Here is a 23518-nt window from a genome sequence, read left to right as displayed (position 1 = left end):
ATAGACATATATTAGGAAATGTCCATGAAGACACTCTCAAAATCTCTATAAGCTCACATAGATGTCTTTTTTATTTTTATGGTTATCAAAAGAATGTAATTTAATCACGTACTATTAGAGGTAGTAATAGATTAGTATCGATCTGTGGGGTAGTCAGCTAATCAATTCAATATTTTTACTTCTCGAACTACCTTCAGTAGAGTTTACCCTATACATATCTATTATCTATGAGTAGTATAACGTCAAACCTTCACAGTCTTACATAACCTAAAACTTCTGGTGAAGTTTAAATCAACAAAAACATAAAAATCAAAAACATATTTAGTAGTAATGAACTGTAATTATAATATTGATAATTAGAATACTAAAATGTCTCAGTTTTCGGGTCCTGAAATTAAACATACTCTACGAAAGTTAGAATTTCCTGTATGCTCCAAAGAAGCTCTCTTAAAAATTGGTCAGTAAATTTATTGTGGATTAAAACTTAGTAATTTGTTATTTATTTGATCCTACTTGTGTCTACACAGTCAGGAATATATAATACAGTGGTTTCCTTCTTAAGGTCAGTTAACATGTGGCCGAGTTCCAAGTATAAAACACATGGATTTAGCACTTGATTTAATGGCAGAATTCATTTTCCATGAAGTGGATAGAAGAGGAAACAAAAGGACACTTCCACTGACCACAATGCAAGAAATACAACTAGTAGAAGTTCTTTATGATTACTTTAATTCAGTCAATAATGATACTGCTAGAAATTCTGTATTTTTATCTTTATTTAGTGGTACAACGGCAATTATAAGGTCTGGAATATTAAGCAAACTCGTATCGATGGCAATAGGTATTCCGTCCCATTTTATTCTGATATCAGCAAGTACATTAATGCAACAACTTGGCAACACATCTCCAAACAGTTATAGGCTTGCTAATGCTTTGGTTAAAGATTATTTCGTTTTAATGCCCAATTCATCAAAGCAACTTCATTTGGTACCAAGATTAGCCCCACAATTTGCATCCAATTTCTTAACTGCTGTTGCTGATATATATTTTGCTGACGTTAAAAAAGGACCTCTCATATTTCCACCTGCCACTTTATTAGAAACAATAACAGATTGGGTAAATAATAAAAAACATGTAAGCAGTACAATAGAAATCTTAATGAATGATTTTTTTATAAAGGTTAGTGAAAATACCCAGCTCTGTGTGGCCGCTCAGCAGACTCAATCGGCTCTACCACCCGGTGCAATAGCAATGGAGGCTACTACACCATTTGCTGGTTTACTTAAGTGGTGCATACTAGCCCCAATTTATAGGCAGACCTCTGAAATATATGGAAAGTTACATCTAGGTTTGATAGAAAATATGCTTGAAATTCCACATTCTAATCCACCACGGGCCATATTTGCTCAACATTTAATAATCTCAATAGGAAATATTTGTAGGTATGCTGTGGATCTTCAAAACAGATCAAGAAAAAGTGACCCAACTGAAAGGCAAAAGATGTTTTTAGAAGATACAGCCCTTCATTTGTGCCTTGATCGTTTTGCACAGGCCATTCAAATTGCCTTAAGCGTTAATTGTGTATATGGAAATATTGGCGACATGATTAATCAATTAAAGCAGTTGCCATTTAATAAGTTAATGGCAATTGTTATTAATTCGTATAAGAATAAAACGTGATCTTTTTTGTACTTTATTATTATTTGAACTTTTCGACAGTTATTAGAAGTTTTGACTTCATATGGTATGTGAATGACAACTTAAAGTTTATTAATTCTTCTTAAATTAAAAAATTACGGTATGGTAATTTTCTGCAAACGAACATCTCTTTTGCCTTTTACCATCAGAGGGCGTGAATTGTTATGATACTTTACCAATACTTTACTATTCACCGAAAGGAAGCGTAATCTCGCAATTCAACTAGATCATAGATTAAACTATATTCAACATGGTCCGAAAAGGTAGCCCCTCAAGATTTTTTTTTAATTTGTCTTATTTAATCATTCGCTTGTTCGTCTTTCATTTACTTATGCAACATTAAAAAGTATTTTTAATATTTTTATTGAATCGGCATATCAATGAGTAATGCCAGAGAAGAGAGGTAATGCGCAAACGTCTATGGTAAACGTCATCAGACGTATAACCTTAAACTTCAACGTGAACGGGGTATCATGGATTACAGATTTATAATTATAATTAGGAAGTGATAGTTGTATATTAAGAAAAATCACAAAAACATGTTTTACGATCATCTAAAACGAATATCGTTACGATTATTTACAAGAAATGTTTATCGCAAAAATGTTTACAATTGGAGAGATGAAGGAATACATTACCCAGGTTTCAAATATTATCCCAGAAATACCGATTTTAAAGATCCACCGTATGAGCCAACCAAATTATTTATGATACAAAGAATCAAACCACTGAAAGGATGTCCCCACTGGGAGAAAAGTTTCCTAAAAGATTTTAAATTAAATGGGAAAATTAGTGATATTGCCATTGTTAAGAACATACCAGAAGTTAATGCAAAGTTGTGGCGAATTAAACATTTAATAAAAGTTGTTCCAATAACTTTCCCAAATGGACCACCTACTGAAAGTAATGGAACCTTTTTAAAAGAAAATGGGGAACTTGTCGTTACTAGAAAACTTGAACCACTTAAAGAGAAGTTAGATGCAACTGAAAATTTCCAAATGAACCCTAGGAAAATGGACGGCGACACTTTAAGAAGGCGAATGTTAAAGAAATGGCTAACTGCATGGGATACCACTATGTAATATAGTCTGAATTCTTTAGTTTTTAAAAAAAAATTATTTGTTCTTTTCTGTTAAGCCTTTCTATTAGTTTTATAATCACAACTTAAAAAGACAAGTAAATAATACATGATTAATCACATCTCCATGGGGTTTCCACTTCATCTGTTCTATACCTTTGCATTATAAATGTTTCTAGCCAGGGGGTTTTAATACCACATCTAAACATTTCAGACCCTGCCTGAGCAATCATTACTCCATTATCAATGCAAAATCGTTCATCTGTAGCAAAAAGTTTGGCACCCCTTTCTTCACACATAATTTTCATCATTTCTTGCAGCCTTAAATTGCATCCAACACCTCCCACTATGAGGACTTCAGAAGAATTACAGTGAGCAAGAGCTCTTTCGGTTATTTCAATTAGCATGGCAAACACTGTTTCTTGTAATGAAAAACAAAGGTCTTCTTGAGAATGGTCATCAGTTAACAATTTATCTGCATACTCTTCTACATATGTTAAAATTCCTGAAAAGCTAACATCCATTCCTTTAACACAATAAGGCAGTGGTATATATTGTGTGCCTTTAATTGCCATTTGTTCTATGTTAAAACCTGGACTGGGATCATTAGATAATTTTAATATTCTTGCAAAACGATCTAGGCAATTTCCTACAGCTATGTCAATTGTTTCACCAAATATCCTGTACCGCTTCCGTGAATAGGCTATTACTTGAGTGTTTCCGCCGCTCACATATAAAACTATAGGATTATTTGCACCTGTTATAAGTCTTCCCATTTCTATATCTGACATACTGTTTAGAAAACTTTCATTATTTTATTATAGACAAAAAGCTGCAAAAGATGAAAAGGATACGACCTATGCAGTGATTTACGCCAAGTAAAGGTTTGTTCCATAATTGAGCAACCGTCCTTGCCACTATAGCTACAGTATTTAATGGGCCCCCCATACCAGGACCCTTTGTAAAACAAACTACGTCGATATCGTTTATGTTAATCCCAGACTGTTTAAGAGCATCGTTTAATACTTTTAAAACATAATTTCTGTGATGTTGTACTGTTTCTCGTGGCAAAAAGCCTTGCCCAGGTGGTGTTATGTAGGTTCGCCGACTATTGGATAACACTTTACCATCTTTAACAACTCCTACCCCTAGTTTATTTGCACTCCCTTCAAAACCGATTGCCACCACCATTTTTAAATTACTAATCAATGTTATTAATTTTTTTATTTATTTAAATGAACCCACTTTTATATTCTAGGTTAAATGTAAACCATAGAAGAACTACATGTACGCGACAACAACCACAACCATCGACGTTTACTAATGGACGTGCCTTAGTGGTCAGAATTGTGGTACAACAAAAGAAAGAGATGGAACGAAGTTTCGGACAATATCCATCTCTCTCACGATAGTGCGTTAGCGTGTCATGAAAGAGATAGCACTACTTCGAAATCATACGTCATCTCCCTTACTTTTCGAGCCAAGAAATTATTTAAACGACATACGGCTAAGGCACGTCCATTAATATATGTCTATAGCCATAGCCGAGTATTTGTTTTTGTTTGATAGTTGCATAGATATAGAGTCTATGGATAGTCGTAATTATCTATGGTGTAGTTGTTTAGATTTAGACATAGAATATATACTTAGCTACTTTGAAATTTAGCTACTTGGCAACATCAATACGTATGATCAATACGCCTGGGGTCAATAAATCATAAATTTTTTACATAAATCGACGGTAGTATTGTATCAGCGGTATTAATAAATTCGATTGTTAGCGTGTTTTACAAAAATGTTTTTCAAGTAGTGCTTTTCGTTTTTTGATATTACTAATCTGCTGATCTGTTTTATATTTTAAACGTCAATTAACTAAGGTAAAATAAAAACATGAGTGCTGGACGATGTTATGGTATAATAAAGTATCTTATGGTTGCTGTGAATCTTATCTTTTTTGTAAGTTTTATTTTTAAATCGAATAGTAAATATATATGGAAAGAATTGCATAGTTCAAACCGTTTCTGAAAATGAGCTATATCTTAAAGAATGACACATGGTTTTGATTACATAATATGGTAGATTAAATTGTAAACAAATGCAATGATGAAACAAAGGGCTTTTTCCTATTTAAAGGATTTAAAATTCATTCCATAATTTTTAGATACTAAGCGTTGGCATAGTGGTAATATCTGTTTGGATGTTAGTAGACCCTACATTTTACATTTCTTTAACTCAAGATTCTGGCAATTATCAGATATCTACTTACATTTTTTTATTCACTGGTCTTCTGTTATTACTTGTATCATTTTTGGGATGTTATGGAGCTTGCAAAGAATCTACTTGTTTACTTGTTTCTGTGAGTATATATTTTTTTCTAAAAACAAATATAAACTCATAAATAAATTGTTACAGTTTTTCTCATTTTTATTAATTATAATTGTCGCACAAGTGGCAATAGGTATTTGGGCTTACACAAACTCAGATACTTTAGAAAAGTATGTACGATATGCTGTTAAGTCTATAGTACAAGAAGAATATTATGTGAATGATCAACGTAAAGCTCTATTTGATGACATCCAAAGAGGCGTAATTAGTTATTTTTATTTGTAACGGTTGCATTTTTATTTTATGTTATATTTTAGTTAGAATGTTGTGGTGCAGATCGACCTAGTGACTGGAATCCGAGCTCTTTTAGTAGAGTTAATGTGACAATTTCATCAGATACGAGCATATACAAAATTCCCACTTCATGTTGTCGTATGGATATGGACAATTCTGACTGTTTAAAAGGACATATGACTACTAAAATAGGTGGCCAAATAGATTATGACATCATATTTCGAGAGGGCTGCACAAATAAACTGATAAACAGATTATGGTATTATGTGAATACTGCCTATACAGTAGGACTTGCTGCTGTTGTCATCGAGCTGTTAGGATTAATATTTTCGACAATTTTAGCTTGTGGTGCCGATCGATCCTCACGTTACAAGGCATAATAAATCCTTTGACGTTTCTTTACCATGAAAAATAACGAATCTCCGTCTCAAATTGATTAATATTTCTTACTGCCTCATTAAAAGCAAAAAGATATATATTTTTTCTGTTTAAAAGTGCAAATTTTTACATACATAAGTAACATTAATGTTATATTCAATTAACTCATTTAATGCTTGTGTAAATTAATTCTTTTGTATATGTACTTTAACATTCTTATTGCATTTTAATACTAATAACGTGCCTTTTTGTGACTGTGGAATGTTTTATAAATATTTTCAATAGGACTTGCAGAGAGGAAATTATGAAATATCGTTTTTAAAAGTTAATTAAATGAAACATGCACACAATACGTTTTCAAATGTTTCAGTTACGTTTTATTCAAATACTACTTATGTTTCTACCTTCTAAGTCTGTTTACTTGTGATGATTTAGAAGGTCGAAGCATTTAAAGTTTTAAATAAAATATAACCGAAAAATTTAAAAGCATTTTTGTGTACTTTCTCAAATAAAAATTATTTTTGTAGATGTTCTGATATTATTCTGTACTTGAAGCTTAATAGATTAGCAATAACCCGTTTTTGTCACTGTATGTTTGTATTAGTAGGTATAATTTATTTATTTATTTTTAGTAAAAAGGCTACAATATTAACTTGCATAAAATTTAAAACAATAAAATTTGTTCGATAATTTGTGCCTTTTTATGGGGTAAATTCCTAGAGTAATTTCAGTATTATTTCCATTGTGAATAAACTTCCCTTTAAAGGTTAGGCAAATTTAATACAAAGTTGTTATTTTTGATTATGTTTGATAACTATTTTTATTATAATTGATAAAAACTACAAACACAAACAACGTTTAATTCATGATAGTGATAACTTCCTAAAGGTAGAATTTCGGATAATATATCGCAGTATAAGTTCATTTGAAATGATGACAGCCATTTGATATCTGTTATATAATACGAATATTCTCTTTAGATTATGTGAGGTTAGATTTTGCTCATATATTCATAGATGTATAATACTTGCGTTGTTTGTTGGCTTCCGTTTCCTTTCTGTAAAGTTTGTGTTGCTGTTTAATCATCATGAAAGCCAAAGGAGAGGTTTGTATATCGCTTATGCTTTTTTGATATAACAATATTATTGTGATGGTATTGTTATTAAATTACATTTCTAAATATTTAATTATACATTCTAAAATGGTACATGTGTACCAAGTACAATACATATTTTTGTGGCACGTGTACGCACTGTTAACCTTTCTTTTTTAGTTGAAGGAATATGAAGTTATCGGTCGTAAATTACCAACGGAGAAAGAAACCACAACTCCTTTATACAAAATGAGAATATTTGCTCCCGACCCTATTGTAGCCAAATCCAGATTTTGGTATTTTTTACGTCAGCTAAAGAAATTCAAAAAGTCAACTGGTGAAATTGTATCTGTGAAACTAATTCCCGAAAAGACTCCCATTAAGATAAAAAATTTCGGCATTTGGCTGAGATATGACTCCAGGTCTGGAACGCATAACATGTACAGAGAGTACAGGGATGTCTCTGTGTCGGGTGCAGTAACACAATGTTACAGAGATATGGGTGCACGCCATAGAGCTAGAGCTCATTCTATTCAGGTATAATTTTGCATAAGAAAAAAGGTTATAGTAATTAATTCCTGTTTCTTTAGATCATTAAAGTAGAGGTAGTTAAAGCTGCCGTTTGCAGAAGACCACAAGTAAAACAATTCCACGATTCAAAAATACGTTTTCCACTCCCTAAACGTATTCAAGGAAGTCGCAAATTGAACAGGTTTTCAGTTCGTAAACCGAGAACATACTTCCTTTAAATCATTTAATAATGGCAAGAAATATATTAACTGAGAAATCTTTTTTTTGTTTTTACTTATCTATTTTTGATACATTCCGAAAAACCCTGTTCCAATTAGCAATAATTTTATATATTGTGTTTTATTAACCTTTATATTAATATAGTAATATTTCTAAGGAGATGATAGTAGTGGTGTATTTACCTAGTCTAGGTGTAATACTCCTTTAATTCGTCTATAGATCAAATTTATTCTAATTTAAAATGATTTGACACATATTGAATTTAGAAAATGTCCATATAAAAAACTAAACGTAATATATTTAAATGATACTTTATTAAATATTCACACTATAGATACAACTGATTTACAAAAGTAAAATAGAACAACTGCTAATGACTACAAAATTTGTAACTGTCAGTTTTAAACAGTATTTATTAATTAAATGTTTCCTGGAAAAGTACCAGCTTCTCGCTGACCATCCCATTTTTCAATCCATGCATTTGGGCATATGGAATTGTAAACTTTTTTGAAATATTCACAGGGAGCATATTTTTCTCCTTTCACCTTTCTACAGCGATAGTAGTCAATATAGCTTTGGAAACAGTAGCGTGTCTGATTTGTATTAGGAAAACGAGGATCAAAAGGGGCAGTTTGGAGAACACCTTCTACTGCTGTAGACATACTTGCTGATTAACTAAAGTTATAAGCTGAAAATCCAAAATTAATAAAATAATTCTCATTAACAGAGTTTAACTTTTGGTTTTACAAATAAAAACCATGTATTACAGTGTGGGCTTAATCTATACTGAATTAAATATTAAATTAAAAAGGAAAAAAAGCAAAATAATACATTTTTTTTGAAAATTTTCATTTTCACATTATACATGATTATATGATGAATTTGACAATGTTCATCCTATTAAATTTTTGTATATGTAGTACACATTCCGATCTTTAAATTCATTACCATGTACCCTTCAAATAGTCTGTGATATAATACCATTAATCAACAAATAAAGCCCTTACTTATTAAGTTGATAAAAATTACCTGGAACTCTATTACACAGGTGATGCTTTCATTACAGCTTACACTTAATTTCAACGTTAAAAAAAAATTATTTCACAAGAGGTCTTGTCTTCGAGTCATCATCACAGCATGCTTCCTTGTATCTTTTTACTTCCTTCATATAAACTGACCAAGCATCTTTAGGATCAGTGAAGTCACTTTCAGTAACTGTTCTTGTTTTTTGTACCATTCCTGTTTTTAAGACACGGCCGCCTCGTCTTTTGCCGAAAGCAGGTGGTATAAATGGCTTATCAAGCACTTCAGCATCATTTGTTTTCTTCGCGGCTTCTGCCACTTTTTGTTCTTCTTGCATCTTTTTAAACATTTCTAGAAAGGAGCCATCATTTTTAAACATATTCTCTTTTGTTGGAGTGTCTTCATCGTCATCTTCATCTCCAGATTGTTGTCTATCACCAGTAACATTTCGATTATATTCAGAATCATGAGAATGAGAACTACGGGAACTATGACTTCGATGGGGATTATGACGGAAATACTTGCGCGACTTTGATCTACTGCGTGATTTTGATCTTGGTCTTTTTGATGAGGAATGTTTGTATCGCTTTTCATTATGATGTCTTCTCCTGGAACTGCTACGGTTGTAGGAATGAGATCGAGACCTGCTGGATTGTTGGCGGCGATGCTCATGTAAACGAGACCGTTTTTGTTGGTCGTGAGACCTGCTACGACTTCTTTTTTTATGTTTATGCCTTCTACCACAATCTCGTGATGTGTCTTCATTTCTCCGGCGGTGTCGTGAAGGAGATTTGCTTCTTCCATGTTTGTGGCGCCTGACGTCATTATTTTTAGTTCTGATTGATTCAGAAAGTGAATCAGGTGATTCTATAACGTCTAATGATGAATAATTTAGGCAGTTCTTAAATAATGAAGTTGTTGCATGGGTATCCACCGTAGTTTCACCGTCGGTTGATTCTGTGCCAGGTGGGGGAGGAATATTCCACAGGCCTCCCTCAGTCTGGTTCATCGTGACTTTGACAATTACTGTGCGACCTACAATAGAACTTACAGGTATAATTAACTGAATCTTAGAACAAAATTAAAACAGAGATCTTGAAAAAATCGTTCCATGAAGGGTACATGGTTACTGTTTCGTACATTTAGGGTGGGACGTCTCACGTCCTTTTTATCTACACGTCTTTTGCATCGAAACACGCGATTAGGTAATCACTTGACATCCATCTTTTATTATTTTACTATCATCGGGTGCATGGTAAAAAGAGAAAATTAAAATATGAGAGCAACGATTCGATATACACATTGTTTTTAACATATTTTACGGATTTACCTTGCTTTGCTATTCAGACTTCTTTACCAAATCTTTCCACAAAATGGCAACGTTCACTAACAACGTAACAACCACCAACCACCATAGATTAAGACAGATTAAAATGGATTAAAACAATCACTCCTATACTCCAACTCATAGATAATAGATCTACAAAGGGTAATAGATGGTCAACTCGAAATGCGCCGATTTGCTCGCCCTCCGGCAGGTGTAGTCAATACTAAATAAAAAAGGCGCGCACTTTAAATTTGTTAGTTACTTATTGTTTTTCGAAATGTATAAGTTAAAGTGAAAAATGGATAAGAAACAATGTATTTTCCTTTTTTATAAAAGAAAAGACATTGTCTCTTTTGTAAAAAAGGAAATACATTGTTACTTGTCCATTTTTCACCTTAACATAAGAATTTGGGAATTTTAAAGTGTAAAAGTAATAATAAGTGAAATAGTAAAAAAAATTTATTGAATGTTAACAAATACACTTGTACAAAATAAAATATTTTATGTAATTTGAAGAGACAATTGAGGAAATAGAAAAGGCCACAAAACAGAAGAAACAGTAATACAGTTTAACAATTTTTAACTAAAACCTTTCAATAATGTACAATTAACATTTTGAACACAAGATAATTAATAATGAAGGTAAAAAATAGTTGTAGCAACTTACGTGTTCAGATAGAAATTGATGCCGAACACTGAAACAATATTGAAGAAAAGGGGTTGTAAACAATTCCAAATTACTTAATACCAGCGAGTGGGTAGTGGAAATAAATGGCTATTCCGCCCATCTGAGAACACCAGCAATAAAAGTCATTAGATCGTTTAGTTTTTTTTTTTTTTTTTTTTTTGTGGAAGAGGGGAAATCTTCGAAAGACACCCAGCCGTCCGTACGACTGGGTAGTGTTGGATTCCCTCACAGGAGGACCTACCAACTAAAATCCCTCTCCCGTATAATAGGTTTTGCTAGGAATGGTACACCTAAAAATAAAGAATTAATAATAAAAATCTTTACATGGTACATACGAAATGCTGTGGTAAGTAATTTTTGCAGAAGCGTAATGCAGAAGGATGGATCGAAGTCAAAACTGAAGAAGGAACGTCATCGTTGGTGACTGTGAAAATAATGCAAATTATTGTTACAAAATACCTTGTAAAAAGTCCCAAGTATGCATAAAAATTGAATATTACTGAAACTATTCAGCAACATTTACCAAAAACTGTGTTAGGACAAATTAAAGGGATGCTAGTAGAGTGGCGAAAATTATCTCTGACTGTGAAATCTGTAAAAAAAATGAAAATTATAGGTATAGAGGTACCGCACCGAATACGGTCGACAAGTAAGTATGAATGAAAATTGAAGTGTAGTCAACCTTTTTTGGAAAACTTACCAAAAATTGTGGCAGGACAAGTTAAAGGGATGCTAGTAGAGTGGCGAAAATTATCTCTGACTGTGAAATCTGTAAAAAAAATGAAAATTATAGGTATAGAGGTACCGCACCGAATACGGTCGACAAGTAAGTATGAATGAAAATTGAAGTGTAGTCAACCTTTTTTGGAAAACTTACCAAAAATTGTGGCAGGACAAGTTAAAGGGATGCTAGTAGAGTGGCGAAAATTATCTCTGACTGTGAAATCTGTAAAAAAAATGAAAATTATAGGTATAGAGGTACCGCACCGAATACGGTCGACAAGTAAGTATGAATGAAAATTGAAGTGTAGTCAACCTTTTTTGGAAAACTTACCAAAAACTGTGACAGGACAAGTTAAAGGGATGCTCGTAGAGTGGCGAAAATTATCGGTGACGGTTAAATCTGTAAAAATAATTAAAATTATACGTATAAAGGTACCGCACGGAATACGTTCAAGAAAAGGTATGCATAAAAATGGAACGTTGGTCAAACTTTTTGGAAACACTTACCCGAAATTGTGGCAAGACAACTAAAAGAGAGGGTCGTAGGGGAGCGGCGATGATAGGTGACTGTGAAATCTGTAAAAATAATGAAAATTGTAGTTATAAAGGTACAGAATAGTTGTAGAAAAAATATGCATAAATATTGGACATTAGTGAAGCTTTCTACCAAGACAACTGAAGGAGGGGCTCGTAATAGGGGGATAGTGATCATCGGTTACTGTGAATGCTGTGAAAATAATTAAAATTATCTTGTTGTGTTCATAATTATTACTACTGCAGAGGTAATCATAAGTAAACTATCAAGCGAAGGGAATGCAATTTTCTTAATTCAGTATAAATGACTTAATAGTACATTATTATACACTGCAATGATACAGTATGTTGTGGGTATTTTGGGGATACGAATAAATTGTTTCTCTACAAAACTAAACATACAATTAAATGTAGAAAACAATTACACCCTCCGGGTCAACAAATTTATTCCTAATGATACGATTTTCACTTTACTAAATACAATGTCGTTTATTCAATACCACTATGATGGTATTATACTATTTGAAACATTAGTATTTTCCAAAGAGAGGACGAAATGTTTGTATATTACAAGGAATACAATAATCATGAGTAAAGACCAAGGAACAAAATCGTTCTTATTACATTGATAAACGAAACAGTTCGAAATATTGGAAACATATATTTGTATGTCAAATCTTTCGTTCTGTTAAGAATCAACACATGTCTGTAACGTCTTAAAATTGTTTTAAACGGTTTGTTTGTATCATGGCGTGCTGACGTAAAATTCTTCAGTAAGGGCACTTAATTAAAGTTACGGAAATAATCTGTTCTGTAACAGAATAGTTTTCAGAAATTGCCACATGATGTGTGATAGGAATATGTAAACGATGCCGCAACTATTAATTAAGACATCTAATGTAAACAACATGCAATTTATTTAGTTATTTAAACCAGTAAAAACAATTTACATAGATGTAAATCCCACACAGGTAATCGCAGTTAGCTGTTTTGAAATTGTTTTTTAATTGATTCAACTTCAACATCCATATAGCCATCAACTTCAATATACATATAGCAATTATCTGCGATATTTCGCACAAAGGCCATGTAAGGTGTGTTTGTAAGTTATATCCAAATTTTTACATACGTATAACACACACACATACACTTTCATCCAATTAAAAAACAAAGATGTGAGATAATTGTAACCATACATAATTACAAGAGAACACATTCGGAAACATTATGTTAGTATTTTATGCGATTATCTGCAAATAATATCAATACTTTGCAGTAGAAATAACGCACTGACTTTTTAAAACAAACAAATGCGTAACGCAACTGTGCAATAAATAGTACGTTTTGTAAAGTGACAGAGAAACATATACATTACAGTGATCGGTAAAAATTGCATTTGTTCCGACTTAAAAGCTTCATTTTGATGGAACGCGAAGGAAGAAAGAAAATTGCGCTACAAATAACAAGACAAGGAAGACGATTGAAGTTAACTTTTCTGTAAAATCATGTTTTTGTGGAAATTTCCCATTAAATATGCCATAGTTATAATTCTTTGCCAATTGGATTTTATAAACAATAATGTATTATTATTATCCTCATTTTAATCAGTAAACTTTAACTAATTTTCCAACTAAAATCCCTATCCCTATGTTAGCGTACTTCATTAGGTGTATATTACACAAACAAGTGTACAATCATGGAAAGAAAATTATTGAATATTTATATTTATAATTTCGTCATTTGCATATTTACGAATGTTGTTTTCTATATTGTAATTATTTCTGCAACAAAATTAGAAATGTAATTCATTTACAGGATGTATGTCAACAGTACACGAAAACTTTCTTTCGGTACGGTGTTATTTGTACTTTGTCAAGTTACCGGATTAGTAGTTTGCATGAGGAGATTATTCACTCTTTTTTTGTCAAGTGAATTTAATGAAACTTCATTTTGCAAGCACATGTCATTTAGTTCCATTGTATAATTGAGTACAAGAAAAATAAATCACTGTCGACCAATCAGTTATGTACGTATAATTTTCTTTCTTTCAAATCCAAGTTCAAATTCGCACTACAACGGAAGCAAGGTCACGCGCAAGCGAAACGAAATGTACATGTCGGTACTTCATAAATAAATAAACTGCTTCCGATAACGATGTCTATTTTGTAGAATGTAGATTATACTATTAATACCTACCACAGTCAAAACATTCGTTAAGTTATTAGTCGTTATTGAAATACTTTTCCTTATTCAATTTAGCATTACACATACGCCATATATTGTTATTATAATATACAAACACATCATACGTGTATGTTGGACATCTCATACAAAAAACAAAACTATTTCAATTTTTCTTCAATGAACAACGTTTCTGATAAAAGCATAATACCAACAAATATAGCATAAGTCTAAATTGCATTTTACGCTTTTTCGACAAGGCAATTACAATTTTTTCAATTACTGTTGAACCGTACAATTTATGTACTACTTCTTTTCTTCTCATGTAATTAGATGTTAAAACAATATTCATTTCTTCCTTTTCATATTCGACTGTTACAGAAAATATTGAATGCAACTTTTACTGGTGTTTCGATAACTTCCATTTTGTCAACAATTGTAGTGTACATATTTAAAAGAAACTCGTATATCAATAACAATTGCTAGATTGGAGCATTTACCTAACAAGTATGAGTTCAATTCTACTTTGCAGTATAAGATATTAACAATGTTCCATCAGCCTTCCTTCTGACTTTGCCCATTTTATGTTTATAATGCAAAAAATGTATGAGACTACTAACACATTTTTCTCGGTATCGTCTATCGAGTTGTACCGATTTTGTTTTATTTTTTTCTTTAGAAATGACCTTAACATAAGAAACGAAAGTGCCCGCTTATTTACTTTTGCATAACTTCATTTTGTTCATAAACACACTTTTAATAAGATAACAGCATAATAGGTACCTATACATATGTGATATTATGTGATTTATTTGTTTTCGGGTAATTATCAGGTAGCTTTATCTGTTATCGTTTTTAAGTTTTTAAAGAGATACCTAGGTACCTCATCGAAAATTTGAAAGGTGCCAAACAAATAAAGTTGGCGAATCTTTAGAAAAAACATATACATTTCAACGTTGCCGAAGCAGGCCTTTTATCTTTATCTTTTCATATATGTACACACATGCACTTGTAGGTACAGTACGTATGTATATATGTATGTATATATTATATGCATAATATTTTTTTACTGTATTTGCTCCTCACGTAAACAGTATTCTGTACTTCCACCGTCCTTACTTTTTGTAAATGGACAACACGTTTGTCTATTTTTTCACATATTCTACCACTATTTATGCATGCACCACTTGTTCATAACATTTCATTTTTTGTACTTCTTTACTTACCTTTTTCAAAAATTCTTTCCTGCTTTCTTCTTATGAATGACAAATGATAACAACCAACTTTACATTTTCATATTTTTCAAATACTCTCATTGATAACTACAGACAATTTCTATTTTTCTCTTTACGCGCTTCGCGGTCACGGACGCGACATTTGAACGTTTACACGTGGTATTTCCCGATTTCTTCTCCAATGAAAAGCATTACAAATAAGTATTATTATCGTTACCAATTTTAATAAAAAAATTTTTTGAACGTAGACAACCCTAATCACTGCAGTGCAAATAAAAATAATGATAATATTTTTTATGATCGTAATGCTGTTTTTCATATGCAACCCATTTTACAAAATCTTTAACCGCTGCAACACCGCCATCTGCCAGGTGTAGTCACTACTATTTTGACAGGAGGAGTTAACACCGCATGCTCCAACTCAAAGAAACGTATGACTCGAATGAACTATAGATACCCTCAACTATATGCTCTATGAATACTTTTCAAATCCAAATTCAATGTATTTATATGCAACACACAATGCAGGTAACAGTTATTAATTGCATATGTACAGAGTCTCTACTATTACCTGAGCTAAATAAAACAGTACGTATAGTTTTTAAAGTATTAGCGGTAAACCAAAATAATCAGTGAATTGTACATCTTATTATTAATTTATGTACCAGGTACCTACCTAATGAAGTTAACTTTTAATTTTAACGACGTATCGAAACAACGTGACGGTGAACCTAAACATTTTGTAAAAGTTATTAACAACTATTCCATAAATGAAACACATCGTCCGAAACGAACCAAATACAAAAATTAACTCACAATCAGTAAATTATAGCTGTTGATATGACATGTTTGGCATTGAAACATTGTGGTCAAAAATCACGTATTATAGAATAATGTTAGTTAAAAATAATAAAAAAGTAACACTTATACCACAAAATTATAACATAGACACATCAATAGGAAATTGAAAATTTGATTTACCACCCACCGCCTATTATTATCCACATCATCATTGATACAAATTTGATAAGAAAAGTAAACACGCTCCTTGCAGGCGCGCTTTGAACTTCCTTGGTATTTATAAAAAGAAAATATTTTTTGAATAAGCCGAAACCAATTTGATATTTGTTTTTATGACTATTCGGATGTTTGTTGGATAACATACTAGTACATATATAACTTTTATATTCGACTGACGATGAAATCTATTTTTACGTATCGTTCGTGCGTTTCAACCAGTAAAAAGGCGAATATATTTACGTAGGAAAGCAGATAAATAAAAATCGAAATATATTGAAAAATTAATCTTTAATGATATGCTTCTTTCGCTTTCATTAACAGATGTACAATAGAATGATAGGTACAATAGAAAGGTCAAGAAATCCGCAGAAACACGAAACAAAATTCAATAATATAAGTTCATGGTTGACGAAAATGTTCTTCTCCTTCTTTTCATACTAAATTGCTGGTGATGTTTAAAGCTCATGAACGAATCTCTTTCCCTCTGCTGTCGACTGTTTTGCAACGACAGCAAAGCGGAAAAAGACATGTTCGACAAGCTTCTTTTTTACAATAATAATGTCAAGTTGCCACTAAAAGAATAAACAAAAAAGGGAAACCAAATAATTTAAAGATACTTTCGTATACAAACCGACTTCAATACTTTGCGTACACATACATGGGAACAAACTTAAACTGAAAAAATAAAAATCGGAATCCTCCCCTAATTTTTCGCACTTGGGGATGGAATGTTTTCTGCAAATATAAATGGGACCACCCTTGAGATATGGCCTATTCAATGAAAAAAGAAATCGCGTAAAATACACGCACAAAAAAAGTAAAACAAAAATACGACTGAATTGAGAAGCTCTTTTTTTGATCTCGGTTGAAAAGTATTAACGCTTAAAATTTTACCCACTTCCATTTCATTTTCTTTCTCTTAATCTTATTGGTAAAGTTTATATTCACATGCACATATGTACATGTGTATGTATATCACAAAAGCTTTTTTGTTCGCTGTTGGATATCAATTGTAACATAGCGGGAATAAAGTGCTATGTCCAGTTAGTATTATCAGTCGTAAAACAATAGCAAATATACCGATTTTCAAGTTGAACATTCCTCACGTTTTTCAAAAATTTTATCTGGGTACTAAACAAAAACAGATAAATAAAAAAGTATAATATACATTTTCAACATTAAAGCCGCATAGTATATTAAATTAGATTTCCTTATAGCAACTAAAAAGTCGAATCCCTGTTATTGCTTGTCCTTTTTATTATGAACTTATTGTAATTTTCTCTGAATGAACACATCGTTTTTGAAGTTCAGTTATTTAAATACTTCTAACAACAAATTACATTCTTTTAAAACAATATTAATACTTCTAGGCTACCCGTTCTTTATTTAAAAACTTATAAAGCACTCTATTCACACTTGATATTACTTGATATTTAAATAATCAACTTGTCTAACTTTCAGTAGCACACAGTAGTCATTTTCGTATGTTAAACGATAAACGAATGTTGGACTCTACGCGAATCGAGATGTTTTTCAACTCCACTACCGCGCTTCCTTATATTTTTCTTAGAAAAGTAAAACCGCGCAGGCTACGTTTCTTTTAATACAGCATGTAATATTATAAAATATGTATAAATATATAACTTACTTACGTTTAGTTATAATAAATATGTACAGTTGCATATAACGATACAAGTTTAATGGTAATGTAAAGATGGAAAATGCGTTATTATAAGTAAGCACATTAGCGAAAATGTTTGAATTTTATCAATAGAGTGAGATAATGGCAGAGAAAATTAATGAAGTAGTCCATCTATGATCATAAATCGCAAAGTAGATGAACAAAATGAGCATTGTTACATTCGTCTCTTACAGCTTTCTGATTTTCTTACGGAAGAAGTAAGTAGTTTGATAATTTCATGCTATGTGGCGCCATAATCGAAGTAAACATGTTAAAATGCGTATCTATACAGTAAACAAAGCGACAGTTCGCGAGAGACGTAGATCAGTGTGGTTGTGTTGAGTCGCGACTGTTGTACGTTACACGTGTGTGTGTGTGCCGTTCACATTGTAATGTAATGTGTTTACATAACATTCTCGTTGGTAAAACGAATATTCTAATAAAGAAGTAATACTCGTTGGTCGATAAAAATAATCATCTCAAATATTATAAAATTAGGTGAATTGAGTAAAAAAAAAATGTTTTCACAAAATTGTTTTGATGCATCTGATACGAAATTCGTTAAATTATCTGTAGATTGGGCAATCGAATGAGTCACATATTATAATACATTTGTGTGCGGTAAAAAGCATTTTTGCCGTTGACTGCTGTATTATCACGAAGGTGTAACATCAAAAAATCGATAAGTTATGTTTACGGCCACATATAGAGACATGTTGTAGTGCATAGGAACTTCTACCAAAATTTATTATTTTCGATAATGCACTTGGGTCGCTCATTCGTTGGAATTATATTTATGCTGTTGTTACGTAAGTTGAGCTTTTATAAAAGCATCAGCAAGGGGGATCAGTCTTTCCGGTAATTGATGATGTGCGGTTGTTGATGGGGACATTGTTGCGCAATAACACGCGTAATCGATAAGGCGCCTGCCGAGTACCTATACAATACCTATATTTATATTACGAGTAGGTACCTGTTAATATTAAATGAAAGTATTACGGCTCTGAAATTGTTAAAACTTATGATATTAAACGTTATTATGAACAATAAAAGTTGGGAAAGTTTGTTACGAAAATACCCGCAGTTCGTCGTCAGCACCCTGGGGGAGTACAACAAACGTCGAGATTCGAACACTAAACAGTTTTCGTACAAAGTTATGCGTAAAAGAACTAACAAACCAAAAATGCCATTAAGTATGAAACACTTCAAAAGAAGAGTTTGCAAACGATTACGAGAGAGTCTGTTTTTGTGTTTGAAATGTAAAGAGATACTCCAGGGACCTGTTACATTAGAATGTGGTCATACATTTTGCAAAAGATGTTTAGATTGTAATTCCCCAAGGACTAGCTGTTTAGTGTGTACCACAGAGGACTATGGCCGAAGGAGTGTTAACATATTAGTAAACGATGTTCTTAACAAGTGGAGGAATGTGAGAGAGCCTTCTCAAAAAAGTGGTGAGTAGGTACCGAATAACATTTTTCAGTCTTCTACATATCTAAATAGAGTTGAAATTCGTTTATAATAGGTCCCTAAATACCATAAAATGACTCGTGATGTTGTCGTAATTACGTTAAAATGTAAGTCAGCCTGCATAATTCGCCATTTTCAATAGCGACTAGGCAATTAGGAACACAGCATTTTTTATCAAACGTCGCAGTCGAAATGGCAAATTCATGTGATAGGTACCCTACTGTCAATACAATATATGCCTGTACGACTACAGCAAAAAAAGTGTTTCAACTTTGTCACTACCACCACCTTGCTTAAATGATCTTTTGAATTTGGTTTTTATTACTTTGTATTATAATTCATCTAAATATTTAACTATTTCGTAAAGCGTCTAATCGGAATTCTAAAGGAATGTCACATTTTACAATGTGGCTGTGATATATTAATTGGTACTTTTTTACGTAATGAATTTGTTCCTCGTACTTAATAGGAATATTTATCTAACAGGTAGGTATTGTAGGTACCTATATTTATACAGAGTAGTTACGCCGTTTTCTTTTTACCTGTCTGCGTTTGTCTTTAATGCTATTATTAGGTAATGTTAGATTTGAGACGTTTATAAAAAAAAGCAATTACGTACCAAAATTGCAAAGAAAAGGGCGGCTGGTAACAAAAATAGAAAGAAAAATACCTATTACGTGGAACCAGAATCGTTTTAATACCTTCCAACCTACCTGTTCGTTACATCGGTAGGTTACACGTAATATCTACTGTTATGATGATAAAGGGTAACGTTTTCATATAATTTTATTTGCACTTGCTTTTAAAAATAGAATTGCTAACCTACTGGCCTTTGATTACGACTTTGTAGAACAGGTGTCGTCCGAAATACATCCATATATACAGGGTTGTAGTGCAACGAAATGTATTAGACGTACCTACAGTTTCGGAATAGCAAATTAAATGAAATTAATACCTAATTAAACATATGTAGGTATTTAGGTACTTTTTCATAATTTTTGCAGCACACTATACATACAAATAAATGCGACGAATGTGTGAGTTATGCAACGTACCTATGAATTGATTTTTATTGTATTGTCACTTGTTATTTATTTGTTTGTTTTGTTATGTGATATTTTAATTTTTTTGAAATTCTTCACTTTTAATTTCTTTACAAATCCCTGTTATAGGTACATAGGTACTTACATGTAATTGAAAATTTTGACATGGAGTATTTTTCCATCTTGTATCACCTAGGAGCCTAGGACATACATAATAATAATAATTGCAATTTAGTTTATTCGTAGGTGGGTACTGACTAGATATTTGTATGTAAGTTAAAGGTAGTTACGTTTAACCTATTCGTTCTTATATATAATTTCATGTTTTCGTAGTAGCTGTAGGTACCTATGCATGTGAGCGTGCATTTCTGTTTGTGTGTACGTGTGCATAGATTAATATGTAACAGCCTGACTTTTTACATAACATTCAGTAATTATGCAAATCGATAGTGTAATAACGATTATTATTATTTGCCGTTGTGTTTTCTGTTGCGGTAAAATCCAGAACAAGGTCGCAACTGATTTCGTCTTGAATTGAACTTTCGTGTTGTTATGAGTTACCTACATTAATAAAAATAAGTAAATACGTAAAAAAAACCTATTGTAAAACATGTACAGTTAATTAGAAAGCTCAGTACCTAACAAATAAAATTATAATAAAAATTTTACAAGTGTGCAGCTGTTTTGCAACTGTGAATTGTATAATGAAAGTAACCCTCCCTTGAATTTTTTAATTTTTTTATTAAGGATTTTATTTTTGTAGAATTTAGAAATATCATCATGAAGTCTTGGTTGCGAAATACATGCTCGATTTTTTCAATCGAAATAATATTGTTTATAAATTATTTGTAGGATGTGAGTAGTGGATAGCATACTGTTTATAATAGGTAGGTACTTAAAAGTTTTTTCCCAGCATTCCAAATTACCGAAAAGAGTAGTCTACATGCATTTGCGTTGTAGGAAATTTCTATTTGCATAATATCGTGGCAATAATTATTTCTGCGTGTAATAACTAGGTTAGCGACCTCCTTTTTTCTTCCAGTTGCTCGGTTACCCTTGGGAGCATTTGTAAGCTGCTGTATTTGTTAATTTGTACGTATGTAACCAAATAAACAACTGCATAATGGGTTGCATAATCCTCATGTGGTGATTAATAGAATAATCATTTTGTATAGCATAAACTTTTTTACAAACGGACATGTTTCGTCCACATTTATTTTTTACCATTATCAACACGTAACTAGTTGTTTGTAAAAAGTTTTTGGTATATAGGGTTGAGTTTCTTTATATTATCCAATTTACTTACCACAGTCTCCTTTACTATTGCTTTTTTAAATTACATTTTACGTTAATACCTTATTGTTAACTTTAATATGTTTAACAAATGGTAAATTTGAACTTTTTTGTTTCAGAAGTGTTCTTCATAAGTGGTCCGATAAACGCATCGGATTTCGAGTGTATCCTTTGTAGTCAATGTCTGTTAGATCCCGTAACTACTACTTGTGGACACACGTTTTGTCGTAGTTGTTTGGCGCGAGTTTTGGATCACGGTTTGTCCTGCCCTCTTTGCATGGATGTCCTCAGAGCGACAGATTTGAACAGAAAAACGACGCAAGTACTAGTAAACGCACTGCAAGTTCTTCTTCCCGAAGTGTACAAAAAATGTACAGCAGCTTCACGAACCGAAATTAGTTTTTCGGAAGAAAATAGTCAAGTAAGCAAGTGCTTTTTACTGCGGCTGTGGTTGCCATTATAAAGAGTTTTCCCCTTTAGGTTCCTGTATTCGTCTGTACGAACGCTTTTCCAGGAGTGGCGTGTCCCCTTTTTGTCTACGAGCCACGATACAGACTTCTAACTAGAAGATGCTTACAATCCAACAACAAAAAGTTTGCTATGGCAGTGAACACTAAAAGTAACAGTAGTTGTGGCAATGTGGAAAAGTTTGCTTCATATGGTACAATTTTGGAAGTCCGGGATGCAGTATATATGTCAGACGGGACTTCAATTTTGTCCACAGTAGGACTAGAAAGATTTAGGGTAGTGAACAGAGGCGAAAAAGATGGCTACGATACGGCCGAAATTCAATACATCCGCGACATGACAATACCATCAGACAAATTACAAGCAGTACTGTTGTTGCATACACATGTCAGAACGAAAGCTGTCTCGTGGTTGCAATCGTTGAATCCAATAGTTTTTAAAGAAATAGAAAGATCGCTGGGCCCAATGCCAGAAGTCGAAGAAAATTGGACCCGATTACCTGATGGACCGAGATGGATCTGGTGGCTGGTGCCAATTTTACCCCTCAGTTCACAGTTGCAGGTATATAATAACTTTCAAATGTAATTTAACTGTACATTAATGTTTTGTTTTAGTGATAAACTGTTTTTGTTTATAGCTTGGATTTCTCAGTAGCGTCAGCATTGAAAAGCGTCTTCGTGCGGTAGAGAAACTTTTGGACCATCTGACCGATCGCAACCGAATGGTAATAAGTGACAGTGCAGTGAAATGCGTGACAACGACCATCACAACGCCTACGACATCAACAACTACAACGACTGCTAATCATTCGTGTCATTTTTTTGAAAGGGAGTCCCGAGAGAATACGGCTAGCGCCATTGATGTCTTATAAATAAACGAACAAACAAGGGACACTTCTGTTAATCAATTTTATTGATAATAAAGGAGGAAGAAAATACGAAACGTTCAAGTTTACTACTATTTATGGAGGAATTAATTAGGTGAAAAATAGCATGTAAGCAAGATGTTTTGTGATAGGAAAATCAACATGCTACTGGTCAATGAATTCCGCTAGTTTTTTCATTTTTAAGTCTCTTGCTTAACATTTATTTTAACATGCGGTTAGAATATGTTATGTATATTTATTCATTGTTTTCCTGCTGTTTAGGATGATCTTTATTGGTTATTTATATTTGTAACAGAATAGAATTTTGTATATTTCGTTTTTATTTTTATA

General features: G+C 32.4%; 9 protein-coding genes across 14 annotated transcripts; 5 read left to right on the top strand and 4 right to left on the bottom strand.

Moving 5' to 3' along the window:
* The first annotated feature begins 220 nt into the window (after window positions 1-220).
* Window positions 221-1691, top strand: LOC108737170 (uncharacterized protein C7orf26 homolog). 2 transcript variants are annotated; one of them, XM_018469876.2, is made up of 3 exons: window positions 221-457; window positions 563-1116; window positions 1180-1691. In XM_018469876.2, exons 1-3 carry the CDS (start codon window positions 370-372, stop codon window positions 1678-1680), a joined length of 1143 nt encoding a protein of 380 aa, XP_018325378.1. In that variant the 5' UTR covers window positions 221-369; the 3' UTR covers window positions 1681-1691. The 2 variants fall into 2 exon arrangements, with proteins under 2 accessions (XP_018325378.1, XP_018325379.1); XM_018469877.1 differs by having other exon boundaries at window positions 374-457; window positions 528-1116.
* A 301-nt stretch (window positions 1692-1992) lies between these two features.
* Window positions 1993-4644, top strand: LOC108737173 (39S ribosomal protein L30, mitochondrial). 2 transcript variants are annotated; one of them, XM_018469884.1, is made up of 2 exons: window positions 1993-2776; window positions 4035-4644. In XM_018469884.1, exons 1-2 carry the CDS (start codon window positions 2238-2240, stop codon window positions 4186-4188), a joined length of 693 nt encoding a protein of 230 aa, XP_018325386.1. In that variant the 5' UTR covers window positions 1993-2237; the 3' UTR covers window positions 4189-4644. The 2 variants fall into 2 exon arrangements, with proteins under 2 accessions (XP_018325386.1, XP_018325387.1); XM_018469885.2 differs by lacking the exon at window positions 4035-4644 and adding an exon at window positions 3601-3690 and having other exon boundaries at window positions 2005-2776.
* Window positions 2799-4028, bottom strand: LOC108737171 (probable tRNA N6-adenosine threonylcarbamoyltransferase). 2 transcript variants are annotated; one of them, XM_018469878.1, is made up of 2 exons: window positions 3631-4028; window positions 2799-3560 (listed from the first exon to the last, which is right to left on the bottom strand). In XM_018469878.1, exons 1-2 carry the CDS (start codon window positions 3965-3967, stop codon window positions 2890-2892), a joined length of 1008 nt encoding a protein of 335 aa, XP_018325380.1. In that variant the 5' UTR covers window positions 3968-4028; the 3' UTR covers window positions 2799-2889. The 2 variants fall into 2 exon arrangements, with proteins under 2 accessions (XP_018325380.1, XP_018325381.1); XM_018469879.1 differs by having other exon boundaries at window positions 2799-3554.
* LOC108737172 (CD82 antigen) lies at window positions 4644-6433 on the top strand. Of its 3 annotated transcripts, none has more exons than XM_018469883.2 (5): window positions 4644-4732; window positions 4938-5132; window positions 5189-5362; window positions 5419-5654; window positions 5738-6433. In XM_018469883.2, the coding sequence occupies exons 1-5, from the start codon at window positions 4667-4669 to the stop codon at window positions 5808-5810; spliced, it is 744 nt and encodes a 247-aa protein (XP_018325385.1). In that variant the 5' UTR covers window positions 4644-4666; the 3' UTR covers window positions 5811-6433. The 3 variants fall into 3 exon arrangements, with proteins under 3 accessions (XP_018325385.1, XP_018325384.1, XP_018325382.1); XM_018469882.2 differs by having other exon boundaries at window positions 5419-5679; XM_018469880.2 differs by having other exon boundaries at window positions 5419-6432.
* Window positions 6434-6767: 334 nt separating this feature from the next.
* LOC108737194 (60S ribosomal protein L18a) lies at window positions 6768-7657 on the top strand. The gene is made up of 3 exons (XM_018469913.2): window positions 6768-6878; window positions 7047-7403; window positions 7457-7657. The coding sequence occupies exons 1-3, from the start codon at window positions 6861-6863 to the stop codon at window positions 7613-7615; spliced, it is 534 nt and encodes a 177-aa protein (XP_018325415.1). The 5' UTR covers window positions 6768-6860; the 3' UTR covers window positions 7616-7657.
* Window positions 7658-7911: 254 nt separating this feature from the next.
* LOC108737196 (cytochrome c oxidase subunit 6B) lies at window positions 7912-8304 on the bottom strand. Its single transcript, XM_018469914.1, has one exon. The coding sequence runs from the start codon at window positions 8276-8278 to the stop codon at window positions 8036-8038; it is 243 nt and encodes an 80-aa protein (XP_018325416.1). The 5' UTR covers window positions 8279-8304; the 3' UTR covers window positions 7912-8035.
* A 7-nt stretch (window positions 8305-8311) lies between these two features.
* Window positions 8312-9963, bottom strand: LOC108737193 (pre-mRNA-splicing factor 38B). The gene has a single exon (XM_018469912.1). It carries the CDS (start codon window positions 9646-9648, stop codon window positions 8713-8715), a length of 936 nt encoding a protein of 311 aa, XP_018325414.1. The 5' UTR covers window positions 9649-9963; the 3' UTR covers window positions 8312-8712.
* Window positions 9964-10410: 447 nt separating this feature from the next.
* LOC112904008 lies at window positions 10411-18920 on the bottom strand. The gene is made up of 8 exons (XM_025973037.1): window positions 18838-18920; window positions 15319-15347; window positions 11885-11953; window positions 11709-11777; window positions 11532-11600; window positions 11355-11423; window positions 11178-11246; window positions 10411-11078 (listed from the first exon to the last, which is right to left on the bottom strand). The coding sequence occupies exons 1-8, from the start codon at window positions 18918-18920 to the stop codon at window positions 10975-10977; spliced, it is 561 nt and encodes a 186-aa protein (XP_025828822.1). The 3' UTR covers window positions 10411-10974.
* Window positions 18921-19690: 770 nt separating this feature from the next.
* On the top strand, window positions 19691-23502 carry LOC112903895 (LON peptidase N-terminal domain and RING finger protein 1-like). Its single transcript, XM_025973036.1, has 5 exons — window positions 19691-19710; window positions 20186-20226; window positions 21957-22255; window positions 22315-22863; window positions 22940-23502. Exons 1-5 carry the CDS (start codon window positions 19691-19693, stop codon window positions 23171-23173), a joined length of 1143 nt encoding a protein of 380 aa, XP_025828821.1. The 3' UTR covers window positions 23174-23502.
* The last annotated feature ends 16 nt before the right edge of the window (window positions 23503-23518 follow it).

Source organism: Agrilus planipennis, unplaced genomic scaffold (genome assembly GCF_000699045.2).
Source record: "Agrilus planipennis isolate EAB-ADULT unplaced genomic scaffold, Apla_2.0 scaffold104, whole genome shotgun sequence".
Classification (NCBI taxonomy): domain Eukaryota; kingdom Metazoa; phylum Arthropoda; class Insecta; order Coleoptera; family Buprestidae; genus Agrilus; species Agrilus planipennis.
Note: the sequence above shows the minus strand (reverse complement) of the source record. Positions and strands in the feature narration are given on the sequence as shown.

What these genes read in the sequence shown, in the direction of transcription:
- LOC108737193 (XM_018469912.1), bottom strand. Translation starts at nt 9,648, where the DNA reads ATGAACCAGACTGAGGGAGGCCTGTGGAATATTCCTCCCCCACCTGGC.
- LOC108737196 (XM_018469914.1), bottom strand. Translation starts at nt 8,278, where the DNA reads ATGTCTACAGCAGTAGAAGGTGTTCTCCAAACTGCCCCTTTTGATCCT.
- LOC112903895 (XM_025973036.1), top strand. Translation starts at nt 19,691, where the DNA reads ATGGCAAATTCATGTGATAG. An exon ending in CCTACCTGTTCGTTACATCG is followed by an intron (nt 20,227 to 21,956) that starts GTAGGTTACACG and finishes TTGTTTCAGAAG; the next exon opens with TGTTCTTCATAAGTGGTCCG. An exon ending in CCCTCAGTTCACAGTTGCAG is followed by an intron (nt 22,864 to 22,939) that starts GTATATAATAAC and finishes TTTTGTTTATAG; the next exon opens with CTTGGATTTCTCAGTAGCGT.
- LOC108737171 (XM_018469878.1), bottom strand. Translation starts at nt 3,967, where the DNA reads ATGGTGGTGGCAATCGGTTTTGAAGGGAGTGCAAATAAACTAGGGGTA. An exon ending in CGTAAATCACTGCATAGGTC is followed by an intron (nt 3,561 to 3,630) that starts GTATCCTTTTCA and finishes ACAGTATGTCAG; the next exon opens with ATATAGAAATGGGAAGACTT.
- LOC108737172 (XM_018469880.2), top strand. Translation starts at nt 4,667, where the DNA reads ATGAGTGCTGGACGATGTTATGGTATAATAAAGTATCTTATGGTTGCT. An exon ending in CTGTGAATCTTATCTTTTTT is followed by an intron (nt 4,733 to 4,937) that starts GTAAGTTTTATT and finishes CATAATTTTTAG; the next exon opens with ATACTAAGCGTTGGCATAGT. An exon ending in CTACTTGTTTACTTGTTTCT is followed by an intron (nt 5,133 to 5,188) that starts GTGAGTATATAT and finishes AAATTGTTACAG; the next exon opens with TTTTTCTCATTTTTATTAAT.
- LOC112904008 (XM_025973037.1), bottom strand. Translation starts at nt 18,920, where the DNA reads ATGTCCCCATCAACAACCGCACATCATCAATTACCGGAAAGACTGATC. An exon ending in TTGTCCTGTCACAGTTTTTG is followed by an intron (nt 11,601 to 11,708) that starts GTAAGTTTTCCA and finishes TTTTTTTTACAG; the next exon opens with ATTTCACAGTCAGAGATAAT. An exon ending in TTGTCCTGCCACAATTTTTG is followed by an intron (nt 11,424 to 11,531) that starts GTAAGTTTTCCA and finishes TTTTTTTTACAG; the next exon opens with ATTTCACAGTCAGAGATAAT.
- LOC108737173 (XM_018469884.1), top strand. Translation starts at nt 2,238, where the DNA reads ATGTTTTACGATCATCTAAAACGAATATCGTTACGATTATTTACAAGA. An exon ending in ACTGCATGGGATACCACTAT is followed by an intron (nt 2,777 to 4,034) that starts GTAATATAGTCT and finishes TTTATATTCTAG; the next exon opens with GTTAAATGTAAACCATAGAA.
- LOC108737194 (XM_018469913.2), top strand. An exon ending in CTAGAGCTCATTCTATTCAG is followed by an intron (nt 7,404 to 7,456) that starts GTATAATTTTGC and finishes CTGTTTCTTTAG; the next exon opens with ATCATTAAAGTAGAGGTAGT.
- LOC108737170 (XM_018469876.2), top strand. Translation starts at nt 370, where the DNA reads ATGTCTCAGTTTTCGGGTCCTGAAATTAAACATACTCTACGAAAGTTA. An exon ending in AGAAGCTCTCTTAAAAATTG is followed by an intron (nt 458 to 562) that starts GTCAGTAAATTT and finishes TTCCTTCTTAAG; the next exon opens with GTCAGTTAACATGTGGCCGA. An exon ending in TAGAAACAATAACAGATTGG is followed by an intron (nt 1,117 to 1,179) that starts GTAAATAATAAA and finishes TTTTTTATAAAG; the next exon opens with GTTAGTGAAAATACCCAGCT.